This window comes from Microtus oregoni, unplaced genomic scaffold (assembly GCF_018167655.1).
Source record: "Microtus oregoni isolate MIOR12 unplaced genomic scaffold, Mior012 000046F_ref0000063, whole genome shotgun sequence".
Classification (NCBI taxonomy): domain Eukaryota; kingdom Metazoa; phylum Chordata; class Mammalia; order Rodentia; family Cricetidae; genus Microtus; species Microtus oregoni.
Window position 1 is genome coordinate 8,256,036 of NW_024543220.1, and position 23,927 is coordinate 8,279,962.

General features: G+C 43.3%; 1 protein-coding gene across 2 annotated transcripts in view; it reads left to right on the top strand.

Annotated features, from left to right (window-relative positions):
- The window catches only part of Cntnap2 (contactin associated protein 2), a 2,078,180-nt gene that overhangs the window by 1,937,457 nt on the left and 116,796 nt on the right, over window positions 1-23,927 (top strand). For both annotated transcript variants that reach the window (XR_005972587.1, XM_041635058.1), the window contains exon 21: window positions 12,284-12,377. Coding sequence is in view for 1 of the 2 variants with exons in the window: in XM_041635058.1 (XP_041490992.1) it covers window positions 12,284-12,377 (94 nt within the window). In the remaining variant the exon portion in view is untranslated. The remainder of the gene's footprint in view (window positions 1-12,283; window positions 12,378-23,927) is intronic.

Here is a 23,927-nt window from a genome sequence, read left to right on the forward strand (position 1 = left end):
GTCACAGCATAGAAACAGACAGTAGAGTTAGCTTGTTCCCGTTACCAGTCAGACTCCCGGTTCCTGGGATAATAGCCTTAGGTTTCAGATTGCCAACTTTGCGGCCTCTGCCTCTGTGTTTAACCCCTCCCAAGTTGAATCTCACAACACACAATGGGGTAGCTGTGAAAAAACCCACATGACTCTGCATTTTCCAAGACCTACACCATCATACTAAGGAGCTGTCCAGCTGCACAGTGGTGGCTGCAAAGGAGACAGGGTCATACAAATTACAACGTGAATCAAAGGGCACATGCTAAAAAACACAAACCAGAGAGCATGGAGCGCCTTGTGCTGCACTCGTTCCCGAGACCACCCAATTCTCCCCTGAGAGCATCGTGGCAGCCGGCACCATACTGGTGGAGCTTCAGCCTCTGGGCCATCCAATTCCACAGCTTAGACAATGTCAGCTAATTTCTCTTTCCTCGGCTGTAAAACTGGGTCAGTCAGAGCAGAGGGCCATGCACATTGATTGAAATAGTATTCGTTAAATAAACTTATTGGATTGATATGATGTCAGGTGCCTTTCAAAGGAATGGTAGATGCTGAGAGCTGGAGCAGGAGGAAGTCGACTTCTGAGGCTTGAATGTGAAGTGCACCCCATGGGCTCGTGAGCTTGCACACTTATCCTACCCAGGGTGCTGTTTGGTAAAGCTGTAGAACATTAAGGGGGAGAACTCTTGCTGGAAGAAATGAGTGGAAGACGTTATGATTTTATAGCCTGGTCCCACGCCTGTCCATTTTCTGATCCCCACTTTGGATGCCACATAGCCAGCTGTCTTACACACCTATAGCAATGCCTTCCTCACTCTGATGGAACTGTGTCTCCTTAAACTGAAGGCCAAACCACAAAAGCTCCTTTTAGCTCTCAGCAACAGGAAAAGTGGCGATAAATAATATAAGGATCAAATTGTTTTCCAGTTCGTGGCATAGTATTTGCACTAGTTCTCTAAAAAATCTGAGGGAGCAGACAGAATGTCAGGAAGTAGACTTTCTCTGGATATTAACTGAGCAGCTGGGGTGTGGGCATGACCCAGCGGGTCTGGCATCATGATGCGATTCAGGGTCTACAACAGCCTATGACTTTTATGGAGTAGATTTGAACACACAGTGGTGTTCCAGAAACAAATCTAATAAGACCCAGGATAGTGATTATCCTCAGTCTTTTCTTTCATAGTTTTAAACACATATATGCACCTATGTGTACTCCTGCATGCATGCAAACACACACACCGTGCATGTATTCACACGCAGACACTGTCACCCAAAAGAGAAGCAAGGGGGAGCTGGGAGATGGCTCAGGGGGAAAGCTCTTGCTGTGCAGATATGAGGAACTGAGTTCGAATCCCCAACACTCAAATAGAAGACATGCACAATGGCACAGATCTGTGACCCCAGGGTATGGCAGAGAGGAGAGAAAGATGGATCTCAGATCTGGCCATCTGGCTAGTCTCTCCAAAATGGTATGTCTCTGGTTCAGAGAAAGACCCTGCCTCAAAAAATAAAGTAGAGAACAATAGAGGAAGACACTGGCCTTTGCACACATTCACAGCTAAACACACACACACACACACACACACACACACACACACATCACAGGAAAGAGAAGAGAGGAGAGAGCAATAATGAATCAATTTCTCTCTCTCTCTCTCTCTCTCTCTCTCTCTCTTTCTCTCTCTCTCTCTCTCACTCACACACACACACAACACACACACACACACACACACACACATGTTATCTGGATTTTTTTCTATTTTCCATTCCTGGTCACCTCTGCTAAAGTATCCCAGCCAACTCTGCATCATCCCACTTATTGGAACATATTCAAAACACAGTGTTAAAATTCCAAGTGCTTCCAAAGAAGGGAAGCCACCTTCTAGAGCCATAACTGGGCATTTGGCCCAAATCTTCAAGCCACTCCCCCTGACACACCTTCCTGCCCTCTCACGTGAACAGTTGAAGGACATGAACAGTTCTTAGTTCTCTGGTGGTGAGCATCCTTATACTCCATCCTGAATACCATGCTTGCTGCCAATACCTACCAACAATATAGTACCACCACACTAAAAAGAATGTGTTGGCTGAGTTGGTTTCTTTTTAACGTCAAGGACTTTAACTACATTACAGTTAAAATCAATAGAAATGTAACCTTTTCAACCACATCAAATGAGCTCATTTGTATTGGTAGTCTCTCCCTACCATTACAGTGTGGCAATCGGAAAACAGAACCAGGTCAACTTAAGCTTTATTGAAAGGCCATTAAAGAAACAAACCCAAACTCATTTAAATACTGAGGGCAGTACATTTAGGAAAGATCAATACAGTAAGAACACCCTGGCTGCTTTATTAAATATCCCACATATGAGAATCATTTCACCCTCACAGTTTGAGCAAACCCATAAACCTAGGCGACCCGCCAGTGACGAAGCAATGCTGTTTCACTCGATAGGTCTGGAGCCATGTAGCCCTTCTCTTGAGCCTGATTAGACACACTGCGCTCTGGCTTTCTGCTCGCATTTAAAACATCATCATCTGGCAAAGACTCGCTGATCAATGAACACCATTTGCTTAAGGAAGCCATTAGCTCCCTGGGTTAAGGGAATGCTAATGGAAGAAAGTGCAGTTTTGTTTCTTTAAGAATAACAAACTCAAGTTAAGGCTGCAGGGAAGGAAGGACTCATAGGAGTCATGAAAATCCCCTCCTCGCCGTACTAACTTGGCATCATGCTCCATATATCTACCAATAGTATATATTAGACTAACTATTGACCACTGACTCCATGGGCTTAGTAGATTTAGGTTGTACATAAACCTCTCTATGTCTCAGGTTCCCCATCTTTGACATGCTATTTTCCTTTCCTTTCTACTTCCCTGTTTACAAGAATCAAGAGGACCACAAACCTCTGCAACTTCTTCCTTGAAAATGGCAGTATATATTTTGCAAACTCTTGTCACAGAATATACTCAGAAGAATTATCAAACAAGTCTTTATTGGCTACAAGTCCCACCCAAAGCTAGTCAGTGTCGATCACCTCTTACATTACCACTACTGGATAGATAGATAGATAGATAGATAGATAGATAGATAGATAGAATAAATATAATTTATGTGTGGGCACATGAATATAATCAGGTTACTCTACTAGAGAGGCTGGGGCAGAAGATTACAAGTTGTAAATCACTTTGAGCACCTTTGTGAGACTCTGTCCCAATAATTTGGTGGGAGGCACTTGCCTAGCAAGCATAAAGCCCGGGTTCAATCCCTAATATGGGGGAAGAGACAAAGTGTGGTGGTTTCTAATTATAAGGCAAAAGGCATTTATTTGGGTGAACTCAAGGACACAGGAAAGTCAAGTATTTACTCTCCCAATCAGCCTCTTACTTGTGGACACTGTTAGAGCAATTCTCCATCCTAACGCTAATGACGAACAAGCGTGTTGAAGTTTCTTCCATGATAAAACAAAACATTCTCTCTCTACTTCCCTGTTTCTTTGCTTTCCTTTGCAATAAAACTCCTGAAACCAGAAATGTGTGCTGGAGCATTTAGTCAGCTTGAACCACTCTCTTTGATTTTACTAAAGTATAAATTGCATGTAATGAAGACCAGACAAAGGAAAAGACAAAGGGTCTCACATATGAAGTTTCCTCTTCCCTGAGACAAGCTACCCTCCCTGTACATCAACATGTGACAATGTGAACTTTGCAAGCCAGGGAGGCCACTCCAAGCCTTTATGTTGAGAGTGATTTGGGGGCACAATGTAGTGAGACCTGGATTTCACAGTAGAAACAGGTCTCCAGCCCTTGTCTGTGCCCCGGGAACCAGGCTGAGTGCAACAGTCACGTGCCTGGTGAAGCAAAGAGAAAAGATGCCCTTTCTCCATGGCTGCTTGGAACTTCTATTGCCAGTTTTCTCTTGACCTAAAATAGCTGAGTGGTTCCCTGAGGATGGAGAACAGGTGTGTCTGTCTGACCCACGATAAATCTGCTCAGCGTGAAACTTGGCATCATCTGTGGTGCAGATATGCCTTCGTGGGCTTAGAGCACTCTCAGAGTTTCAGGGTTTAGGGAAGGGACACAGAGTTTCAAATATCAAATCACTCAGTGTCATTAGGCCTTGTATGTGTCCCTCTGAAGAAATGTCCCATAGCCCTTCCAGCCATGCCAGGTTGAAATCTCTCTGTGTGTCTCTCTATGTCTCTGCCACTGTGTGTCTGTCTCTGTCTCTCTCTGTATGTGTGTGTGTGTGTGTGTGTGTGTGTGTGTGTGTCTGTCTGTCTGTCTGTCTGTCCATCTCCCTTTCTTCTCTCTCCCTCCTCCTCAGCTCTCACCTCCTCCATGTCACTCTAGACCTCTTCCACTATTTGGGGCAAACACGAGTTGACTCTTCCCTCATTAATTCATGAGCTGTGTTTCCCCAGAAAGAATCCAGGCACCTTAACACTATGTTCTTATGGGCATCACCAGTTTTACTCCCGGCACAGTTTACATGGTGATTGACAGCAAAACTTCATGTGGGAAACCTGTGTAACACATGGAGGATGTTCCATGTGGTTTGTTGAAAGACTAAGTGGGGCAGAATGTCAGGAAGCATATTTGAGTCTCATGCCAAGGCCTCCCTTTCTCTAAGAGCAGTGTGCATACCCATAGCATCAAGCTACCCTATGGCAGTCAACCGCCCACACTCTGGGTGGCCTGTGGGACAGGAGCAATGCTGACTGGTGTAACTTCCTCGGCTTGTGAATAGCAGACACTAATGCAACAACCTCCTCACTGCCCTGATTTAATGATATTCTCCTGTGAGGGGCATATTTTCAAATGAACTCTGTGTCTAGATTAGTCCTAGCAAGAATGCTGCATTCACAATTTGACAAAGTAGCTACCTTCTTCAACACAGAGCAGTCCCAGTCTCAGGGGGCAAACAGTGGGAGACCAACTGTCGGTCATCCACACCAGATTGAGACAGGATCCTAGTTTAGAGTCTCACTTTTATCAATAGCCTTACTAAGGATGCATTGTCTCTCGCGGACTTTCATGTCCACAGTTCCTCATTGTTCTCGTGTAATCCATGATGATCGAGCCATCACCTCATAGGATAACACAATGGTGTACCTGCTAGTGTCAGTTTTCAAAAACTGTTGCACCTGATTCTATTTTTTAATCCCTCTTCTGTGTTTCCTTTTCCCTTTCCCCCATACATTTGTTTTGATCCCCAAGTCATCAAAACGGGTTTTGGCAAGCTTGAGCTCTTCAGGGAAAAGAGGACACAGAAATTAAATCATGGATGTTTATGTCAATAATTTTCTAAAGTATTTGTTATGTGTGATGACTTCAGTCAATAGTAGTCAAGGTGAATTTAAATATAAAATATATTCAAATTATAGACTAGTCCCATACTGAAATTCTAAGAAGAAAATATTAGATACACTAAACACTGGTACAGACATCATTGTTTAAAACCCTGTAAATCGCTTCTGAATTTTCATTTGCAAGTCAGAGACACAAACCAAAAATTATACATTAATTTTTTCTGACTATATTCTTTGAAATAATGTAGTGTTTGGACCATCCATGCAAATGTCTTTGAAACTGATGCTGTTAAGTAAATGCTACAAACTCACTTCTAAAGTAAGAATTTCTCCTTTCATTTATGGATGTTGATTTTTTTAATGTAAAGATTTGTTGATACTTAACAGTTTTCTAGGGAGTAATGTACTAGAGAAAGCAGAGCCACGTATTAAGTCTAACCTCTTTCTTTTTGTCATTTTGAGAAAATTTTTATATAAAATATAAACCACCTAATGGGCTCACTAATTCTTTTAATTGCATCAATACAGCGGGATTCAATTACACTAGACCTTAAGAGGCAGATATATTTTACTGATTGCATTACCATAATAATGACGCCGTAACAACAATAGCGAGCGCTTATAATACCTCTCTTTCTAAAATTGCTTATCAAGCCATACACAACGCCTCCTGGCATCTCTGAAAGAGAAATCGTGCCGTGCACAGCAAAGAAAGCTCTCCCTCTGAAAGCCGTCTCCTCCCCAGAGCTTTCTGCCTGCCACAAAAGTGTCCCTCCTGACTCTGGTAATGAGCCAGAGCCCGTGGGACCACTTCCAGTCTGGGAACCTAGTCAGATCCTTGATGTCCCCAGAACACCATCTCCTCCTTTATAGTCATTAAAAGGTGATGAACTAGATGTCCCTAAAGCCCCTCCCTGCTTTAAAACCCTCGATTGAACCTGGCCTTTGATAGAAGCATCTTCTTAAGCCCAAGTTCTGGGACCAAATGTGCCCAGATCATTGAGAGCATGTGGCACAGACACCTCCTGATGCAGTCTGGGTCTGAAAACTGAGTTACAGAACGACACCCTGGTGGAATAGACTCTTCTCACCCTCGCTGTTGTTGGTTAGCCGTGCAAGTGTCCTGAAAAGTCATGATTTAAGTAATAACCCATAGCTGGGTCTCAGCAAAAGAGTCTGCTCCAAGCCCTCACAGGACCAGGGAAATTACTACTGCTGAAGTGCAGAGAAGCACGACATTTGCAAAGAGCTCGAGAATAAGTACGATTGGCCACATTACAGACGAGGAAGCTGAAGCCTAAGGAGGCCCTGTGACTTTGTTGACAGCACACAGATGCTCAGTGCAAAGATCGGAATATTCCCAGTCCGTCCCCCAGCTGTCCCTTCTTCCTCACACTGGACATCAAGAGCTGGTTTGCAGGCGCCTCCTAACGATGGTGATGGGGAGAAAAGGAAGGTGTAAAGTCTGTGACTCCAGACAGATGAGGTCCTAGCCACTGTCTTTGCTACAGGATGGTGTTAGAAGCAAAGCCTGTGATTGATTGCCTGACTTTCCTTCTTGTATTCTCCTGACACTCCAATCCGGATTTGGAGAAAGTACCGCCCTGCCATGCGTTTTCACCCTTATATGCATGCATAGACTTAGGAAAACCGTTTTTCAGGAGATGGATTGTCTCCTTTGACCCTGGCCACTTCTGGCCTCATTTAATAAATCAAAGCCGTGCACAGTCTAATTCTCAGAATAAGCACTAGTGGATCTGCTGTGCTTACAGCATGCCGGAAGCATATTTGAGAGAGCACGGTGCATGTGGAGAACTAGGAGGTGCCAAGTACATCCAGGAAGGGAGAAGGGGAGACAGTTGCCTCTCTTTACACTAGAGTGATGCCGCTCTCCCTTCTGGACCCCTAGGGTCGTCCACTCTTTCCTGGCTTGTCCACCTGTGGCTAGCTGCAGTGCCCAGTGAATTCCTCCTGTATAAGGCAAGCACTATTATGCATTTAAGCTGCTGCCTGAATGCCTTCACTGCCAACCCAGTTGCAAAAGGCTCCACTGATTCTCACCTGTTCTGAAGTTCTGCTACCAATGAAAGAGTTTCTCATCCCCTTTCTTCTCCGTAAGTATTTCTCGAAGTCAGCAGGACTTGAAAGCAGCTTAGGCCCAAACCAAGAGAGAAGACGATGTTGCTCAGTTGGTAGAGTGTTTACCTAGCACACACGGATTTAACACCCAGCACTCCCAGAAACTAGGCACACAAAAGACAACAGAAGGAGTTCAAGGTCAACCTGAGATAAGTTAGATCCGGCCTCAACTAAATAAGAAAGTGAATGAGAAGAATATGTTCTACATTCAACATCTCTGATGTAATTCTCAGTATCACTTAAAATTAGCATCAGGAGAAGGATAAGACATCTTAGACTTTATTAATACTTCTTTATGACAGAGGTAGGGTCTGAGACAGAACTGGGCCCTTGCATCTCAGGAGAGGGTACCTGGTCCCCCCACTGCCAGGAACAGTCCATGATGCCTGCCTATTTCCTCTGGGCCTTCCCCAGCTTCTCTGCCCCAGCCCCCAAACAAAAACAGGGTGATGAATTCGCTTCAAACTCTGCCAATGCAAACTGTGGCTTAAAAATGGAAATGAGCTGAAACCCCACACTAATACCTGCAAGGACATTAAAGCTTTGCATCCCTGTGTAAAACACGAGGCCCGGCCAGCATCAGTATGCTTTCAGTGGCTTAATGGTAAATGTTGAACAAATTAGTGTCCCCTTAAGGTTGTCCTGGGGCACATGGAGTCACAGTCTTTAATTTTAATGAGACTCTATTACACAATCTCTTATCGCCTCTTAACTGCCAGGAAAATGACCACCAGCTTAATGTTCAGCAAAATAACTCACTTGGACCTCAAGGAAATTACCTTGAAATTATTACACTTACCCGTGGCCGATGCACGGGGGTTCATTTGAGAAGAGGCGGCCACCTGGCACTTCCAGCACAAAAATACGTCCTTTCCTCGGGTTTTTCAGGTTTAGCTTTATCTGGCCTTACCTGATTTGAGGCATATTCTCTTTTGAATGTAAATATTTAAAATGCAGGTGACACTGAGTCCATTTCCCAATTGACAGGGCAAGGTAGGCAGTTGAGAAGACTGGACCTATGCTAGCTAGTTTTATGTCAACGTGACCCAGGCTATAGCCATTTGGGAAAAAGGAACCTCAACTGAAAAAAAAAAAAATCTTCAACAAATTGATCTGTATACATCCTTACATCTGATGGGTAGCCCTGTAGGATATTTGATTGATGTGGCAGGGACCAACTTACTGTGGGCAGTGCCATCCCTGAGCTGATGGTGTTGGTGCTTACAAGGAAGGAGGAGGAGCAAGCCACAAGGAGCAAGTCGCTAAGCAGCACTCCTCCAGGCCTCTGCAGCAGCTCCTGCTTCCATGTTCCTGCTGTGAGTGACTGCCTTTGATGATGGACATGGAAGCTGAAATAAGCCCTCTCCTCTCCAAGCTCATACTGTTTAGCCACAGCACTAGAAACCCTAACTAAGACAGTGCCTGTGGCTGGTCAGGCTGTCTCTGTAATCATTAGCAGGCTAAGAAGGTCAATCCCACCCCTCTTAGCAACACTAGACTTTTAAAAATATTGCCAGGGAAGTAAATATAGCACTATGTCATACTGAATAAAATCATATATGATGAGCCCAGCACAAAACCTCAGTCACCAAAATTGTTCAACAACTGCTGTTGTTGTTGCTGTTTTTCTGTTAGTGCCACAGCATCCCGTCGCCAGCAAAGACCTCTAGACACAGATTTTCTCCCGGACAAAACCAGATTTATCACACCTTGCTAAATAAAGGCACATCAGTCTGAGTGAGTCCAAAGAAGAGACAGAACCTACATGGCCCGCTAAACATAGGGCGTAAACATAAAAAGAGACTATGCTAAAGGGAGGGTAAAAGATATAGGCACCCCCAAAGCTGAAAAAGCATGTCCCAGGGAGAACAGATAGGGCAATTTCCAAATGCTGGGTGCTAGAGGTAAAACTTTGGCTCTCCACCCTGACCTGGGGAGTACGCTGTCTGGGACAGAGTTGTTACTAGATACACTGCTTGGGGAAGAGAACGTTCGCTCCGGTTTTGGGTTGCACAGGGTCATTCCTGCTCTTGTATCGACTTCCTACTACACTGTAACAACACACGGAAGAGCACAAATTTAGACACTTAAAGCCACATAGGTGGTTTTTCTTGCGGTCTGTAGGTAGTCTGGCGTCCTTGCCAATGGCTGATGCCAAGGGCTCAAAGGCGCCACCTTCTGACAGGACGCACCCTCGCATCCTTACATCTGATGGGTGCTGTACTTGTGTTCCTTCTGAAGGCCACAGTGGCTATTTCTTCCCACGTCTGTCAGGAGAACCAGTTCCTTCCCCTTGTTCAGCTTCCAGAAGCTGCCTGCATTTCTCAGCCCTTCCCTACATCACTCCTCCTTCTTGCTTTAGTGATTCTCCAAGGTCTGTGAGGATAGTTATAAATAATCTCCCCTCCTCTTACCCACATCTTCAGAGTTCCTCTTGCTGTGTTCAGGTCAGCAGAACTAGCCAGGGGATGACCCTGGGGTCACCATTCTGCCCACCACATCTCTGCTCTGAGGTTATTCCAGATTGGTCTTTGCCGGCCTGCCCTGGCCTTGGGAACCTGACGACACTTCCCCACAGAGAAGCTCTTTATCTCCAGACACCAGGGCCTTGCGACAGACCCTTGGCTTTCCTTCTGGGAGCTGTTTGTCCCCTTTCTGTCCTGCTCACAGCAACTCCTCCTCCTCACAGTTCTTACTGACCCGTCTACCTACAGCTTCCTTCTCAGCCACAAAGCACACAGGAGGGTGAGAGAGCAGGAGTATGAGGCAGGGGGATTCTCACTCCTGGTGGGAGAAGTGGCTTGCCTTCTCTTCTCTCCCATCATCCCTTCTTCACTAAAGACTTTCCTCCTGCTGCCTTCCAGCTTAACCTCGTGACTGTTGAAGATCAGCATTTGCTGTATTTTAATTGCAATAAAACACTTTCCTCACTGAGCAGGCAATATGGATTAGAATGAGTTAGCATCACCCTTAGATTTCTGTTCCATTTTATTGTTGTTGCTTTGTTTTGTTTTGTTTTTATTCTATTTGCTTTGCTTTGGGACACTGTAGTCCAGGCTGGTCCTGAACTCACTGATTCAATTCCGGCACCCACATGGAAGCTCATAACCCTCTGGAACTCCAGCCCTAGAGGATCTGATGTGCTCCTCTGGTCTCTGTGGGCACTGAATGCACGTGGGACACAGTCATACATGCAGGCAAAACCCCCATACACATCAAATGAAACAGTTTTAGTTGGTTTTTACCCAATTTTTAAACAAATTAAAGAATATAATTAGCATTAATTATCACAAGGTGGTATTTTTTCCTGAAAGACTATGTTATTATCTTTCTGTGATGGATATGTATTATTTTAGACATTTTAAGTGCATTAGCACAATATATTACATTATAAGGAATATTGAGTGCTCCCAGGAAACCAACTACTATGTATACTAAGTTAAAAGAATTAATTTTTAAAATCCTGGCTTTTAAAAACACGAAACATTTTGAGGCCGAGACTGCTAGTTTAGAGCGGTGTAGTTAACTGATTTTAACAAAGGTATGCTGCAGTTACCCGTGAGTGCCATCAGAGGGCGCCAAAGTAGGCCGCTGATATTTATTAGCAGAACCAGAGTGGCTGGATCCCAAGGCCTTTTTTTTTTTTTTTTAGCAGACTTAAAATAGGCAAAACTTCTCTGGATAGAATAAATGTTTGTTAGTGGTATATTTCAGTACATTTTTTCAACGTGCAAAAATTTAACAGTACCGCTTCCCTGAAGGTCAGATTCTCAGAAGTTCCGGAGATAATGTAGACGCTTAACACTTAACTCTAATTGTTAATGACCTCTGAGCTGTTAGGAAGGATCCAGACAAGGGGTAATGTTCGTTCATCGGAGTGGCCAGATGTCATGGGGCTTACCAGGATACAGTGTGGTGCAGCCCCCACTGCTGCTCTTCCTGACTCCTTCCTCCGCACACTCCTCAGGGTTTCCAAGGGAACACCACACTGGGAGGGAGTGGAAGGGGAGACGGGGCCAACCTGCTTCCTTATGACCCACACCTGTCCCACCACCCTGTGCTGGTGTAGAACTCTCTTCTAAAGAATGAGTGTGTTGCCGAAAAGCCTAGAAAATTCTAAGAGCTCCAAGCTGGGGAATCGCAAGAGACCATACTTGTCTGTAGAAGACAGGCCAGAATAGGATGTCAACACAGGCTGAGTCGTGGTCTGCGGCGCTGTGACGCCACTGTTTGCACTTGCACGTGGGTATTGCGACCAGAAATCCACATTGCTCCAACAGACACTTTCGAGGACTTTTCTCCCTTCCACTTGGGAAGAAAAAAATTCTGCTAGAGGACATGTGTCCTTCACCAACAGCAGCTGGTGGCCGCTGCTGCCAGCTCTAGGAATCCTAACTGTGGCAGAAAATTTTTTCTCTTGTAAAAAGCAGTGTGGCCATATTGAACTGCAGCATGGCGTGGGAGCGGGTGCTTCTGAGGGTCAACATTCCTCTGTAAGCAGATTGCGTCAAAAAATGGAGTAAACAGTTCAGTGAGAGAATCCTTTCTAAAACGTGACTATAGAGGTGTAGCATCATCTAGCTCAGAGGTCAGCATTGGAGATTGAATCCAACAGGTTGATGGCTAGGAAAATGAGGGTGAATCCTAATCCAGCCAGCAAATCACTCAGCTCAAAAGAAGAGACAGCCTCCATTGTCTCAGGCTGGACATCAGATCCTGTGCTGTTGAAATCGTTTCCAGAAACTAGGGTTCAAAGAGTGACATCATCATTCTAACTGTGTGTCATGCTCTTCCTGCAGCTCGACCATTATCCCTCCATGAGTTACCATCTGCCCAGCTCCTCTGACACGCTATTCAACTCTCCCAAGTCGCTCTTCCTTGGAAAAGTTATAGGTAAGTCCTCGGTTCTTCTGGTACAGGTGTGGTGTTAAAAATGTACCTGTCGCAAGTCTTCCGCGGTAGTAAGTGTGCATTTGCATTTTTAACTACAGAGCTCTCTCAGTGAGGTCAACCCGGGGCATCCCTGTACCAGGAAACCTAGGTGGTGGCTGACAGTGGTTCACAGGAGTGCTACAAAATCCTCTTCGGGGTATTGCTCCTGCGAAACGCTAATTACACCTGTGACGTGCGCTCTGATTAGCATGGAGGGCATCGTAGGCAGTGCCTGAAATGGAACTAGCATTATATGGTACCTATTATAAAGCAAGATGCAATTATCATCTCTCAGATTCACTTTTTAAAATTTGTTCTTTGGGATATTGAAGGCCTCTGCCTATGTACAACAACTAATTTAACTTCTTCCCTCTGAATCACTCCTAAGAAAAGTGTCTAATGTCATTTGCAGATTATAAGGTCATGAAGTAGAGGACTCATCCCCTACATGTGACTGCATTTATAACCACCCTTGTCCTCCCTTCAATATAAGAAATGGGAGTTATCTAGATGAAAAGACAGGTACTATTGCTCACAAGTATTTTTAGTGTTTTACATGAAGTCCACAAAATTTTTCTATTCTTGTGAGAGTGTCTGTCATGAAGTAGATGCCAGTGTCAGCATGAAGCACAGCCTACGTCTCAAGGGGGATAAAAGATCACTTATCCTGAGCCACATAGGCATGACCATGGCCAGATTGCCCCAAATCATATCCCAGTGTGGAAATGATTACACAAGCTTTTATAGTCACAGGACATGCCATAAATCAAAGCTCTTTTCAGACACATTGGTGAGACATGTTGATGGGTCACAGCAAGGCAGGGAACATCTGTTGTATGTTTTATCTGATGATGTTCTTAGCTTGAGGATCGTGAAAGAATTCGGAACTTCTACCTGAGTGTAAACATGTTAGGTGGACAATGAATGAATAAGAGGGCTGGAGACGAGAGCTTGGCTCTGGGTCTGTAACATTCCAACTGCCCCCAGTCTCAAGGTTCTCATCAGCCAACAAGCCTTTAAAATATTTTACATAGCTATGGCTTTCTTTCTGGGCACTTTAGTTCACAGTGGTAACATACAGACTGTCGAGAGGACACTGTTAATGCTATTTCACCAGGCCACTTTCCCCACTGTGCAGTAAGCCCATTTGGGAAGCCACAATGTTGTAAGGAGGGTGCTAGTTAGTTCCCAGCCACTTAGCCCCAAAATAATCACACAGACACTGTATTATTTAAATCACTGCTTGGCCCATTAGCTCTAGCTTCTTATTGGCTCTTTCTTCTTAATTTAACCCATCTCCATTAATCTGTGCATCACCACAAGGTTGTGGCCTACCAGCAAAATTTCAGCACATCTGTCTCCAGCAGTAGTTCTATGGCTTCTCCCAGCATTCTTCCTCCAAGCATTCTCTTTAGTTTTCCCCCTCTACCTCTATTTTCTGCACAGGCCCAAGACAGTTTCTTTATTAACTAATGACATTCACAGCATACAGAGGGAAATCCCTCATCACAAGTTTTTCGAAACTGAATTCACTCACACGGCAGCCAGACATGAGGGAAAGGAACCTCTGAAACCATGTGCACCTCCCCAAGATGAGGTTAGGGGTTTTCATAAGACAAGGAAACAGGGTATTCTGAAGCATGAGAGGAGGTGATCAGAGAGGTAAAGAGGGGTGAAGTGATTAGTAGCCTGCATATGCAAACACTGTCTTTATCGCTCCTCATAGAAGATATGTTCTGAAAACAGCCCTGATAGTGTGACCTGTGGGTGGAGTCTGGGGCCCTGTGATGTCAGAAGGTTGCCTGTCAATCACATATGCAGACCCAAAACACAGGGCGTCAACCAATGTGAGCTAGGCAAAGTTCTCTGGAAAACACAACCTAATCTGTCTTTACCAAGGTGACCTACTGTTAATCCCAAAGATGGGGGAAGAAAGACCACTGACCAAAATCATCATGGCTAAATTAATTAAAGCAATCAATTAATTTAAACAAGACTTTTTATTTGTGTGCACGGGCTGCCTCCCCCTAAGAAAGAGTTCAAGAGGTCAGCTTTAGATGTAAGGGAGACATGGTTTTTATAGCTCAGGGGTGGGAGGTTTCCAAATGGGAAATTTGACAAGCAAAATAGTCAGGGTTACAGGAACAGAACATAGCAAGGTGGTCAAAACAAAGCAGTCATAGCAAGAGAGTCGTAACAACCTTTTGAAACAAAAGTAGGGTTGCCAGCTGGTATTACAAGTTTTGAAACAAAGGCATGATAGCAAGGTGCTCATAAGGTGGTCACAGGTGACCGTAAGAACCTTTTGAAACAGTGGCATGGTTGTCATTTCCTGGCACATGCAGAGCAGAGCTGTTTGTAGTTAAGGTTAGAGATGGGGCATAGCCCAATCTTTTGAGAAACAGATTTAGTCATAAACAGGAATAAGCCTAGTTTGTCTTTACTATAACATGGCTTTCAAGCCTAAGATGGAGGCAGACTGGTTCATTACTGGCACGCTTGAGACAAGTAGAGTCAAGTCAGCAGGGTCTCTCATTTTACTATTTCATTATGAGACTCCTGGAACTACTGGGTAGACCGACAATAAAAGGCCAATGTCGCTGGAAGCTTCTTTGGGGTTTTCCTGGGTTCTAAAGAAAGAGCCTTCACTTGAGAGAGAAAACATCTCACACTTATTATAAAAAAAAAAATAGTTTCATTATGGAGACTTGGTTACATCAGTCAGAGAGCATTAATTAAAATATGGTTGCAAGGTCACAGCTTGAGGAACTGAACTGAACCTGTAATGAAAGTGATAATGGACATTTATATAGAATAGCACTTCAACTGTATTAACCCCCTTGACTTTCATCACAGTTCCAGGAAGGTGTTGAGATTATTATCTCCCTTCAGAGATGACAAAAACCAGGCACAAATATGTAAAGTAGCTGCCCACTGCCACCTGGATTACAAGTAGCAGAACCAAACTTGGAACCAGGCAGGAAGACATGAAGACAGTTCTTGAGGAGTGTGCTGTTGTCTCTGGGACAGGAAACATAGAAGTGAAGATGAGGAAGACAGATAACAAGAACTGATGGGGGATGGATGCAGGCTAAGGTAGACCAACCCAACAAGCATTGAGTTTTCTATAGCATACCTGAAAGTGGGAAAGATCGTTCTATAGAACCGGGAACATCCTGTTGCTCAGTGAGACAGAACCCACGAAGTGTAGAATCAGTGTAGAACCCACAAAGGAAAGGCTACATACTCCAGGTTAGTAGAAAGGGCAATTGATAGCAAAGGTGGAATTGGAACAAAAATGAGAGCTGCAGTGTATTGACTGCCAGGCCTTAGAGTTTTGTACAGTGTGTACAAATAACTAAGTAGCTACCCTTTAATCCCTTGTGCCCTAAAAATAACATGTTGGCATGGTGTCAAATATAGGTTTAACTACATTGTACTTGTGGGTAGCTCCTAGTAGTTTTCTGCATTTGAAAAATCTTATGATTTTATGAAACAAGAAGACAAATTTTGTGACATATCTAACGTTGTATACATGAACATGATGAGTAAATATTGTAACAACCCAATGAAACAAGATGTCATATTATCCACTCTCACACATGAGACTGAGGGTTAATCATCTGATGTGTGGGAAAATGGCTTTGAAGGCATGCTACCCTGATTGTGCCCTATCTCATTAGAAGTGGGCCCAGGAGAAACTGGCTCTCATCCTCACTGATCAATGAGATCCCTGTCGATCAAGACAGGAGCAATGCTGAATGAATGATTGTTGAACCAATAATCCTGAGAAAAGAATCACAACGAATGGCATTGGCACAACACATGAGGGTGACATAGTGGGTGGTGACACACAGTAAGGTCAACACAGAGAGGATGTCAGTCCTCACCTGGTTTGCAGCTCTGTCCTTTGTGGTGGGTTTTTGCTTGCTTGCTTGCTTTGCTTTGCTTTGCTTTAGTCAGAGATCTGACAATAATGAACTAAAAAGAATGCAGGCCTAAGAATCTGGCAGAGCTGGTTAGACTTGAGTGCAGGCCTGCCTGTGGAAAATAATCTTGGTCCTCTTGTGCTAATGCTTTGTGATTTAACCTCTGACGGTCTCAGTTTCCTCAAATATATCATGGAAAACTCACACGTCTGCCTCTGAGTTGTTAGTTCCCTGAGGATAACCCAACCCAACATAAACAAATGCTTCAGAATATTTGTTGAGTAAATGAACTACCATTTTACTATTAATCTCGTAACATCTGAGAGAGGGTTTATCAATCCTATTGCTTGAAATACAAATAATAAAAGTATTACCACTGTTGGATGCTGGCTGTGGGCCCACCATCTGATTATATGCTATATTTATAAATTCTTCCCAACACCACCCTAGACCTCTGCAGCCTCACCAGTCCCGCTCTCTAGATACAATTGCACCCTTAGACTGTGATGATCAGGAAGGGCTCCAGACACTACCATAGACAAAATCACCACCAGTTGAGAGCTCCTGGCTTAAAGAGACAGAGCTAATCCATGGGAAGATGGTGTAGGAAAAGCATGATGTTTGGTCCATGGCCTAGGCTCTGCTGCCTGGTAACACCTGCACTCTTAGGAACAGTGGGGACGCAAGGAGGACAGCTGGTGCAGGAAAACACAATTCTGCTGCTAGAAGCAAAAAAGTCAGAGTGCAAAAACAAAGGCTGTACGAGTGGCTGGGGCCCTGCTTTTTTACTACCTTTCAAGCTAGTAATCTTTAACTATGCCATCAGTACAGGCAGGACTCAGGGGAGTAATTCTAAATTTCCCTTTGAGCATAGTTCAGTGAAAAATGAACTATTTGCATTTTCCAGATAGATACGCATCTGAAAAGATGAGTTGGGCTCCCAACAGATATCTCTTGCACTCCAAAGGCTTGACAACCCCTAGCGCACCCTGCTATTCAGTTGTTTCCTTACTAGGTCAACTGCTAATCAGTAAGTGATTCCATAAAAGGAGAAGGAGACAGATATAAATAAATAATGCGGCTTCCCACTGAGCTCATTAAGGAGCTCTGCTTCAGGAAGGTGTTTCTGAAGAATAGAAGAAGAGAGAGGCCTCATCAAGGACAATGTGAGCTTCAAAATGGGAGTGGAAACAAACGTGAGAACTCTGTCTGGCTGCCTCAGAAATTTAGCATAGATGCTCCTGCAATCCTGAGTTCTTAGCCAGATGTCAGACCCCCAGCAATTAGCGAAGGCTCACGAAGTAGAAAATCCATCAGAACAAGTTGTGTCTACTTCTTGTCATTTACTACCTAAAGGATGTCCTAGATTTTTATAAGTCTGGTTTTAAGCAGCAAGTTGTCTCTCAGGAAATGTAATTTGGAACCTAAGGGAGATGGAGAGGGCCCTGTGTCTGTCCCCCATTTCCAATAGTTCTATCAACACCTTGAGTAAAGACAGTAACACCATGTTTAATAGCAACACACGCTTGAGAGGAATGATCTAATGTTCAGGATGACAAAAACCTTTCAAATGTACCTTGACAAGGTAGAAAGATGGGATACAAATAACGGGGTGTAATGTAATAGAGATTAAACTATTCCACACTTAGAAAGAAAAAAAAAAATTAAAGGAGATCAGAGATTCCCAGAGTCAAGAAAAACCTCAGGTGAATGGTGTGAGCACCGTTCTTCACTAACTGATTCTTCAATGAATCTAACACAGAGCCACTAAAGAGATGGTGTCTGCAGTGTCTGGAGTTGATTGGCAGTCTTCTGAGAAGATCAGATAGATACAGACCCATAACCAAAAGGCCCAGGAAGAGTTACTCAGACTGAGTTATGACTGGAGACAAGCTGCAGAATTAGTTGGTCGGGCCCACTCAACTGGCTGGAACAGACACAGGGAGTACAAGTTTGAAGGGAGAAATTCCATCTCTACAAGTGGGATGATCTCCTCCTTACAAACAAGATGATAATGAAGTCTGTATGCTAGAGAGTATTCCAGATACTAAGGAGCTTTTCAGACAAAGTAAATCCAAACTAGATGAAACCTGTATGCCTTTGAAACTCCACGAAGTCTGGTGGGAATATGCTTCTGTGAAGGAGTGAGCAATGCAGTATCTGTTTGAGAGATGAGATGCTAACTATATTCTGAATTGCTTGATATCATCTACTGTATGACTATATCACAGGTGTGAATTTCAATTCAGAATACTGAGCATCGCATCACTGTAAATTCTGTTATTGAACAGACAGTCAATGTGCTCAGGGTGGCAGTATTTATTTTCATTTTAGAGAGTGATTAGCCATTTTTTATTAATTTTTCAAGGGAACTCTTTGTGCCACTGTTGTGACTCAGACTCATATAGAATCACAATGAAGTGGGTCTATTCATTATAAAAGGGCAATGCAGCCTCTCTGCTTGCATCGGAGAAGCCACCCTTGGGGAGAAACCAACTACTCAAGTTGAGTAACCCTTGTTTTACTGACCATTACGGCTTCTCAGCTGCAGGAACTGGGGTAGGGTAGTAAAATCCAAGGTGACTTTTTACACTGAGTTTTATATAGTTTGTAAGTCATACTGGTCCCAGATTCTAACATTGCCTAACTACTTTACTGTCCAAAGCCACTCTGGTAGGAAATGTGTCTCCTGGTAATCATTGTGTGCACTCCATTGCCATCCATAGTCCAAATGTGACAATCCCTGGCAATAAGAAATCCTCATATTCTCGGGCTTCCCACTCCTTCCAGAACTTTGGCAGTACTTCACACAACAGAAAGTAACATATTTAATTTTTCAACCCTTGATCAAAGCTGTGGTAGGCATTACACAGCTCACTGAAAATTTCTGGCCAAGGAATTATGAACTGAAAAAGTGTGTACCACTTCCAAGACAGAACATTCCATTGCAGATCCAAGACCCCCTAAAGCTTCCTGTTCCCTTGTCACTCTGGCAGGATGACTAATAAACCTCAAGTGGTGCTTGTTCTACATGCCCAGGTCCTATGACCACAATGAAAAGAGAACCCCTTTTATTCATGATGAATATATGGCATGAAAAAAAAACCCTTTGTTTTGTAAGCCACGATGACTACAGGACTGTTTTTTACTATGGCACAGCCTAACCTGCTCCAATTGGCACATGAAGATTGCCATAAAGAGGAGACTTTGTTTCCTCATACTTGGACTTCAGGTTTTAACATTCCATTTGCCAACTATGTGACATAAGCAAGCTACTTCTGCTTCTCATCTTGGTTATCTGTTTCCTCTGTGTAAACTAACAACAGCCATACCCTAACTTCAAAAAATAAGATTTAGCAGGCAACATAGTATATGCCCCATATTATGTCTATAATACATAATAGTGATTTCTAATCCTTTGAAATTAAACAAATATATATTCATCATATCCAGTGTGGGGCATTGTGTAAGGAACTGGAGATTTCAGCAGTGTCAAACTCTTCCAGTTTCTCTCTTTGGAAGGCTCAGATTTTAGCTGGAAGAGAAGAGAAGGTGAGGCAAGTAGAACAGCAAGTGGCAAGACTGGGAGAAGATGGTCTAGGTGTTTCAGAGCAGTCTAGGCAGAGATTGAGAGGTTCAGCACCATGCTACTGTGAAATCTAAGAGCCAAGAATGCAGTGCAAAGCACTGGGGGGATCACGCTTACTGCCTGTGCTCCACAGTCAAGGTGGCAACAAGGCCAAGTGAATTCTTGTACCTTGGATCACAAGAATGTGTGTATATGTTAGTTATGTAAAAGTGACATTATTTCGACTAGAATGCATGAGGTGTATTGACAGCCAGCATAAGAGCATTGGGAACATTCTTGGTGTCTGGAGCCATTTGCAAAGCCCATGTACCATTCTAGCAATTTGATCTGAGTAGGTCTGAGTAGGAAAAGCTGCCCTAAAGAATTCTGAGGCAGTCATAGAACTTCTGATTGCAGATAACATCAGATAAGCCATTTATAAATAATCACTCAGAAAGTTAATATTAATTATAAATGTTTGGCCAATGGCTCAGGCTTATTCCTAGCTAGCTCTTATATCTAAATTAACGCATTTCTGTAGGTGGAGACTGCTTATTCATTTCCCAGCTACCCAGATCCAAATAATAACACAGAAACCATATTAATTACAACACTCTTTGGCCATTAGCTTATTTCTAGCAAACTCTTACATCTTAAATTAACCTGCTTCTTTTAATTTATGAATCACCACAAGGTTGAGGCCTGCCAACAAGGTTCTGACTGGTGGCTGGTGTCTTTCTCCTTCAGCAGTTACATAGTGTCTCTTTGACTCTGCCTACTTTCTCCCTCTATCTCTGGATTTCCCGCCTGGCTTTATTCTGCCCTGCCATAGTCCTAAAGCAGATTCTTTATTAACCAATGGTAATAAAATATATTCACAGCATACAGAGGAGAATCCCACATCACATTTCTATTAATCTGTTTATTGCCACATGGCTGTGACATTACCTCATTTTCTTCCTTGGCAACTAGCTGGCATCCCATAGACTCCACTGAAGTAATAAGGGCGGCGGTGGGGCTGCGTCCCCAACACCCCAGCCGCCTGCCCGGCTAGCTTATGCCCCAAAATAATTACACAGACACTGTATTCTTTTAAGCACTGCTTGGCCCTTTAGCTCTAGCACTTACAGGCTAATTCTCACATCCCGATCAACCCATCTCTAATAATCTGTGAGAACCGGTCTTACCGGGAAGATTCTAGCCTAGTCCATCCTGTGTCGGAGCTTCATGCCGGGAGCGGGGCATGGTGTCTCTCTCAGGCGTCTGCTCCCTAGAGGAGAGTTGTCAAGTCTCTGACCTCACTTCCTCTTCCTCCCACCGTTCTGTCCTGTTTTCTCCTCCCACCTATCCTCTAACCAATAAAATGGGCCAGGGCAGTGCCTTTATTAGCCAATGACCTTCCTCCATCATTTCCCCTTTTTCGGTTTAAACAAACAAACAAAAAAAAAAAAAGGCTTTAACTTTAACATAGCAAAATTACATATAACAAAACAGTTATCAAGTAAAAGTTACAATAATCTTTATCATAACTAAGGAAAACTATAACTATAAGTAACTATTCTTAACTCCATCAAAGACTCCAGAAAGATACAATACTACATAAGCAAACAAGAAAAAAGCAACTTTTAAAACTCTAGAAATGACAGAGACATCTTGCTGCCTGGACAGTCACCCAAAGTTCCTCTGTACCGTTGGGGCATCCATCTTCAGCCTTCAGGCCCATGGTATCCAGCAGACATTTCCATAAAGCAGGAAAATTCAAAGTCAGTTCAGTCACTATCTGTTGTGTCCTGCAGAATGTCTCGCAGACTCTTTCAAAATGAATCAGGAACCCCGAAAGATCATCTCACCTTAGGCAAGTTCAGTAGTCCTCTCTCTGCGAGTTCTCTGTGTCCAGTTTATGCAATAGTCCAGGCAAGAGCAGTTTCTTGCCCAAATGGCTATCAAACTCCATAATGAGCCTCTTCGATGCCCATCTTCCTCTTGAAGCAGATTGGTGCTGCCAGGAGCAGAGTGTCTCATTGTCATGAAAAGTCCTCAGTTATTAAAACATTAAATGTCCTATTCTGTAATCTTTGAAAGACATGAAGAATGTCTATCTAAAATATATCTCTATATATCTAGAAAATCTAACTAACATGACTACAAGCTTTACTATTATCGATGATTATCCATTAACAACCTATATTTCTTAATTATACAGTACATATTTAAATGAACTACACAATCACAATACCTTAATCAAAATCAGAAACACTTATAACAAAATTGACCTTAAATCTCTATCAATAAAGGAAAATCTATACTAATGTAAATTATTCATATCTATATCATATCCCCCTTTAAATGTAAAAGGACGTTTATAAACCATATTTGGGAACATGGGCGCAGTTTCTTCTCTCCAAACTACTTCCTGCTGAATGGGGGCGTCGTTAATTAGGTCTTTCATGGTATAACCTGTGTGCTAGTTTCATCTCAGTTGGCAGTTGAGCAAAGCAATTTTCTGAAGATGTTCACTGCAACCCTTCAGGAGGGCGTGGTCCATCATACCAAATCGGAATAGAAGAAATGAACAGCATCTCATCCTCTGTGAAAACAAAATAAGAAACTCCTTTCCAACGTATCATATCCTTAGATCCAAATTCATAATATCTATGTTGGATTAGTTCAGCAGTATTTATAAATAAATATCTTTTAGCATCTGTTTCTCCTTCCTCAGCATTTAAACAATTCAAAGAGAGCATAATAGCATACAGTATCAAAATTCTCTGTGTATTTTCCATCTTTGTGCAGCTGTGTTTTAACCTCTATTTTGTTTATTTTTACTTTTAACTCTTTGCTTTTTGAGACAGGTTCTCTGTATCTTTGGCCTGAAGTAACTCTGTAGACCAGGCTGTCTTTGAACTCTCAGAGATCCGCCTGTCTCTGCCTCCCAGGCATTCGGGATTAAAGGTGTATGCTACTACACCTTGAACTCACAGAGATCTGTTTGCCTCTGCCTTCTAGGCACTGGGATTGAAGGCATGTGCTACCACACACAACAACTCTCTTCCTTTTTTTGGTTTTTACTTTAAGAACTTCAACTTTTAGTCTGCATATATTTTTAACACACTTTAAACCATTCACAAATTTTCTCTGTCTTTGAATATCTCTTTACTGTATATCTCTCTTTTTCTGACCACATGAATCTTTAATTTACCAAGCTATCTCAATAGGACTAAAGGCGTGGCTTTGCCAGCTAGATCCAGTCCATTCCTTAGCTTTCCAGCCTCATGGCTGAGGTACTGGCTGTAGCCAGCAAGCGAGCTTCAGCAGCCTGTGCTTGCAAACCGCACAAACCGCCTGCGTAAAAGAGTCAGAGTTTGTCCTGGCAGGACAGCCCAGAAAGCCGGCATTTTTAAACGGCGCAGCTTTTTTCCTGCTACGGCTGAAAACCGAAAAGCATGTGTTCAGCTTTTTGTCAACACCGTTTAAGTGTTTCGTGGCAGGACCTCTTAATGAGCTGCAGGCTTTGCAGCTAAAGCTGAGTCAGGAAGCTTCTCTTAGAAGAAAGAGCATGCTTGCCTCTAACAAGCAGAGCAGACCCGAGAACACAGCGAGTCTAGTTGCCATCAAACAAATTGTAGCACTTTACTCCAAATGCTCTATTCAAAAGCTCTGTCTCCTGCAGGAGCCAGACAGAGATCTCAATGGCGGCACAGCCCCAGGAAGTCGCACTTTAAAATGACACAGCGTTTTTTTCTGCTACTGTTGCCGAATCAGGAAATCTCTCTACAGCACACCACCAACAAACAGCAAAAATCTGTGTTAAACTCTCTCTCCCTTATTTTTAAGCCTTCTCAGGTTTTTTAAGTGGGTTTAGTCCATCACGTGGGGCGCCATCTGAAGTAATAAGGGCGGTGGCGGGGCTGCGTCCCCAACACCCCAGCCGCCTGCCCGGCTAGCTTATGCCCCAAAATAATTACACAGACACTGTATTCTTTTAAGCACTGCTTGGCCCTTTAGCTCTAGCAC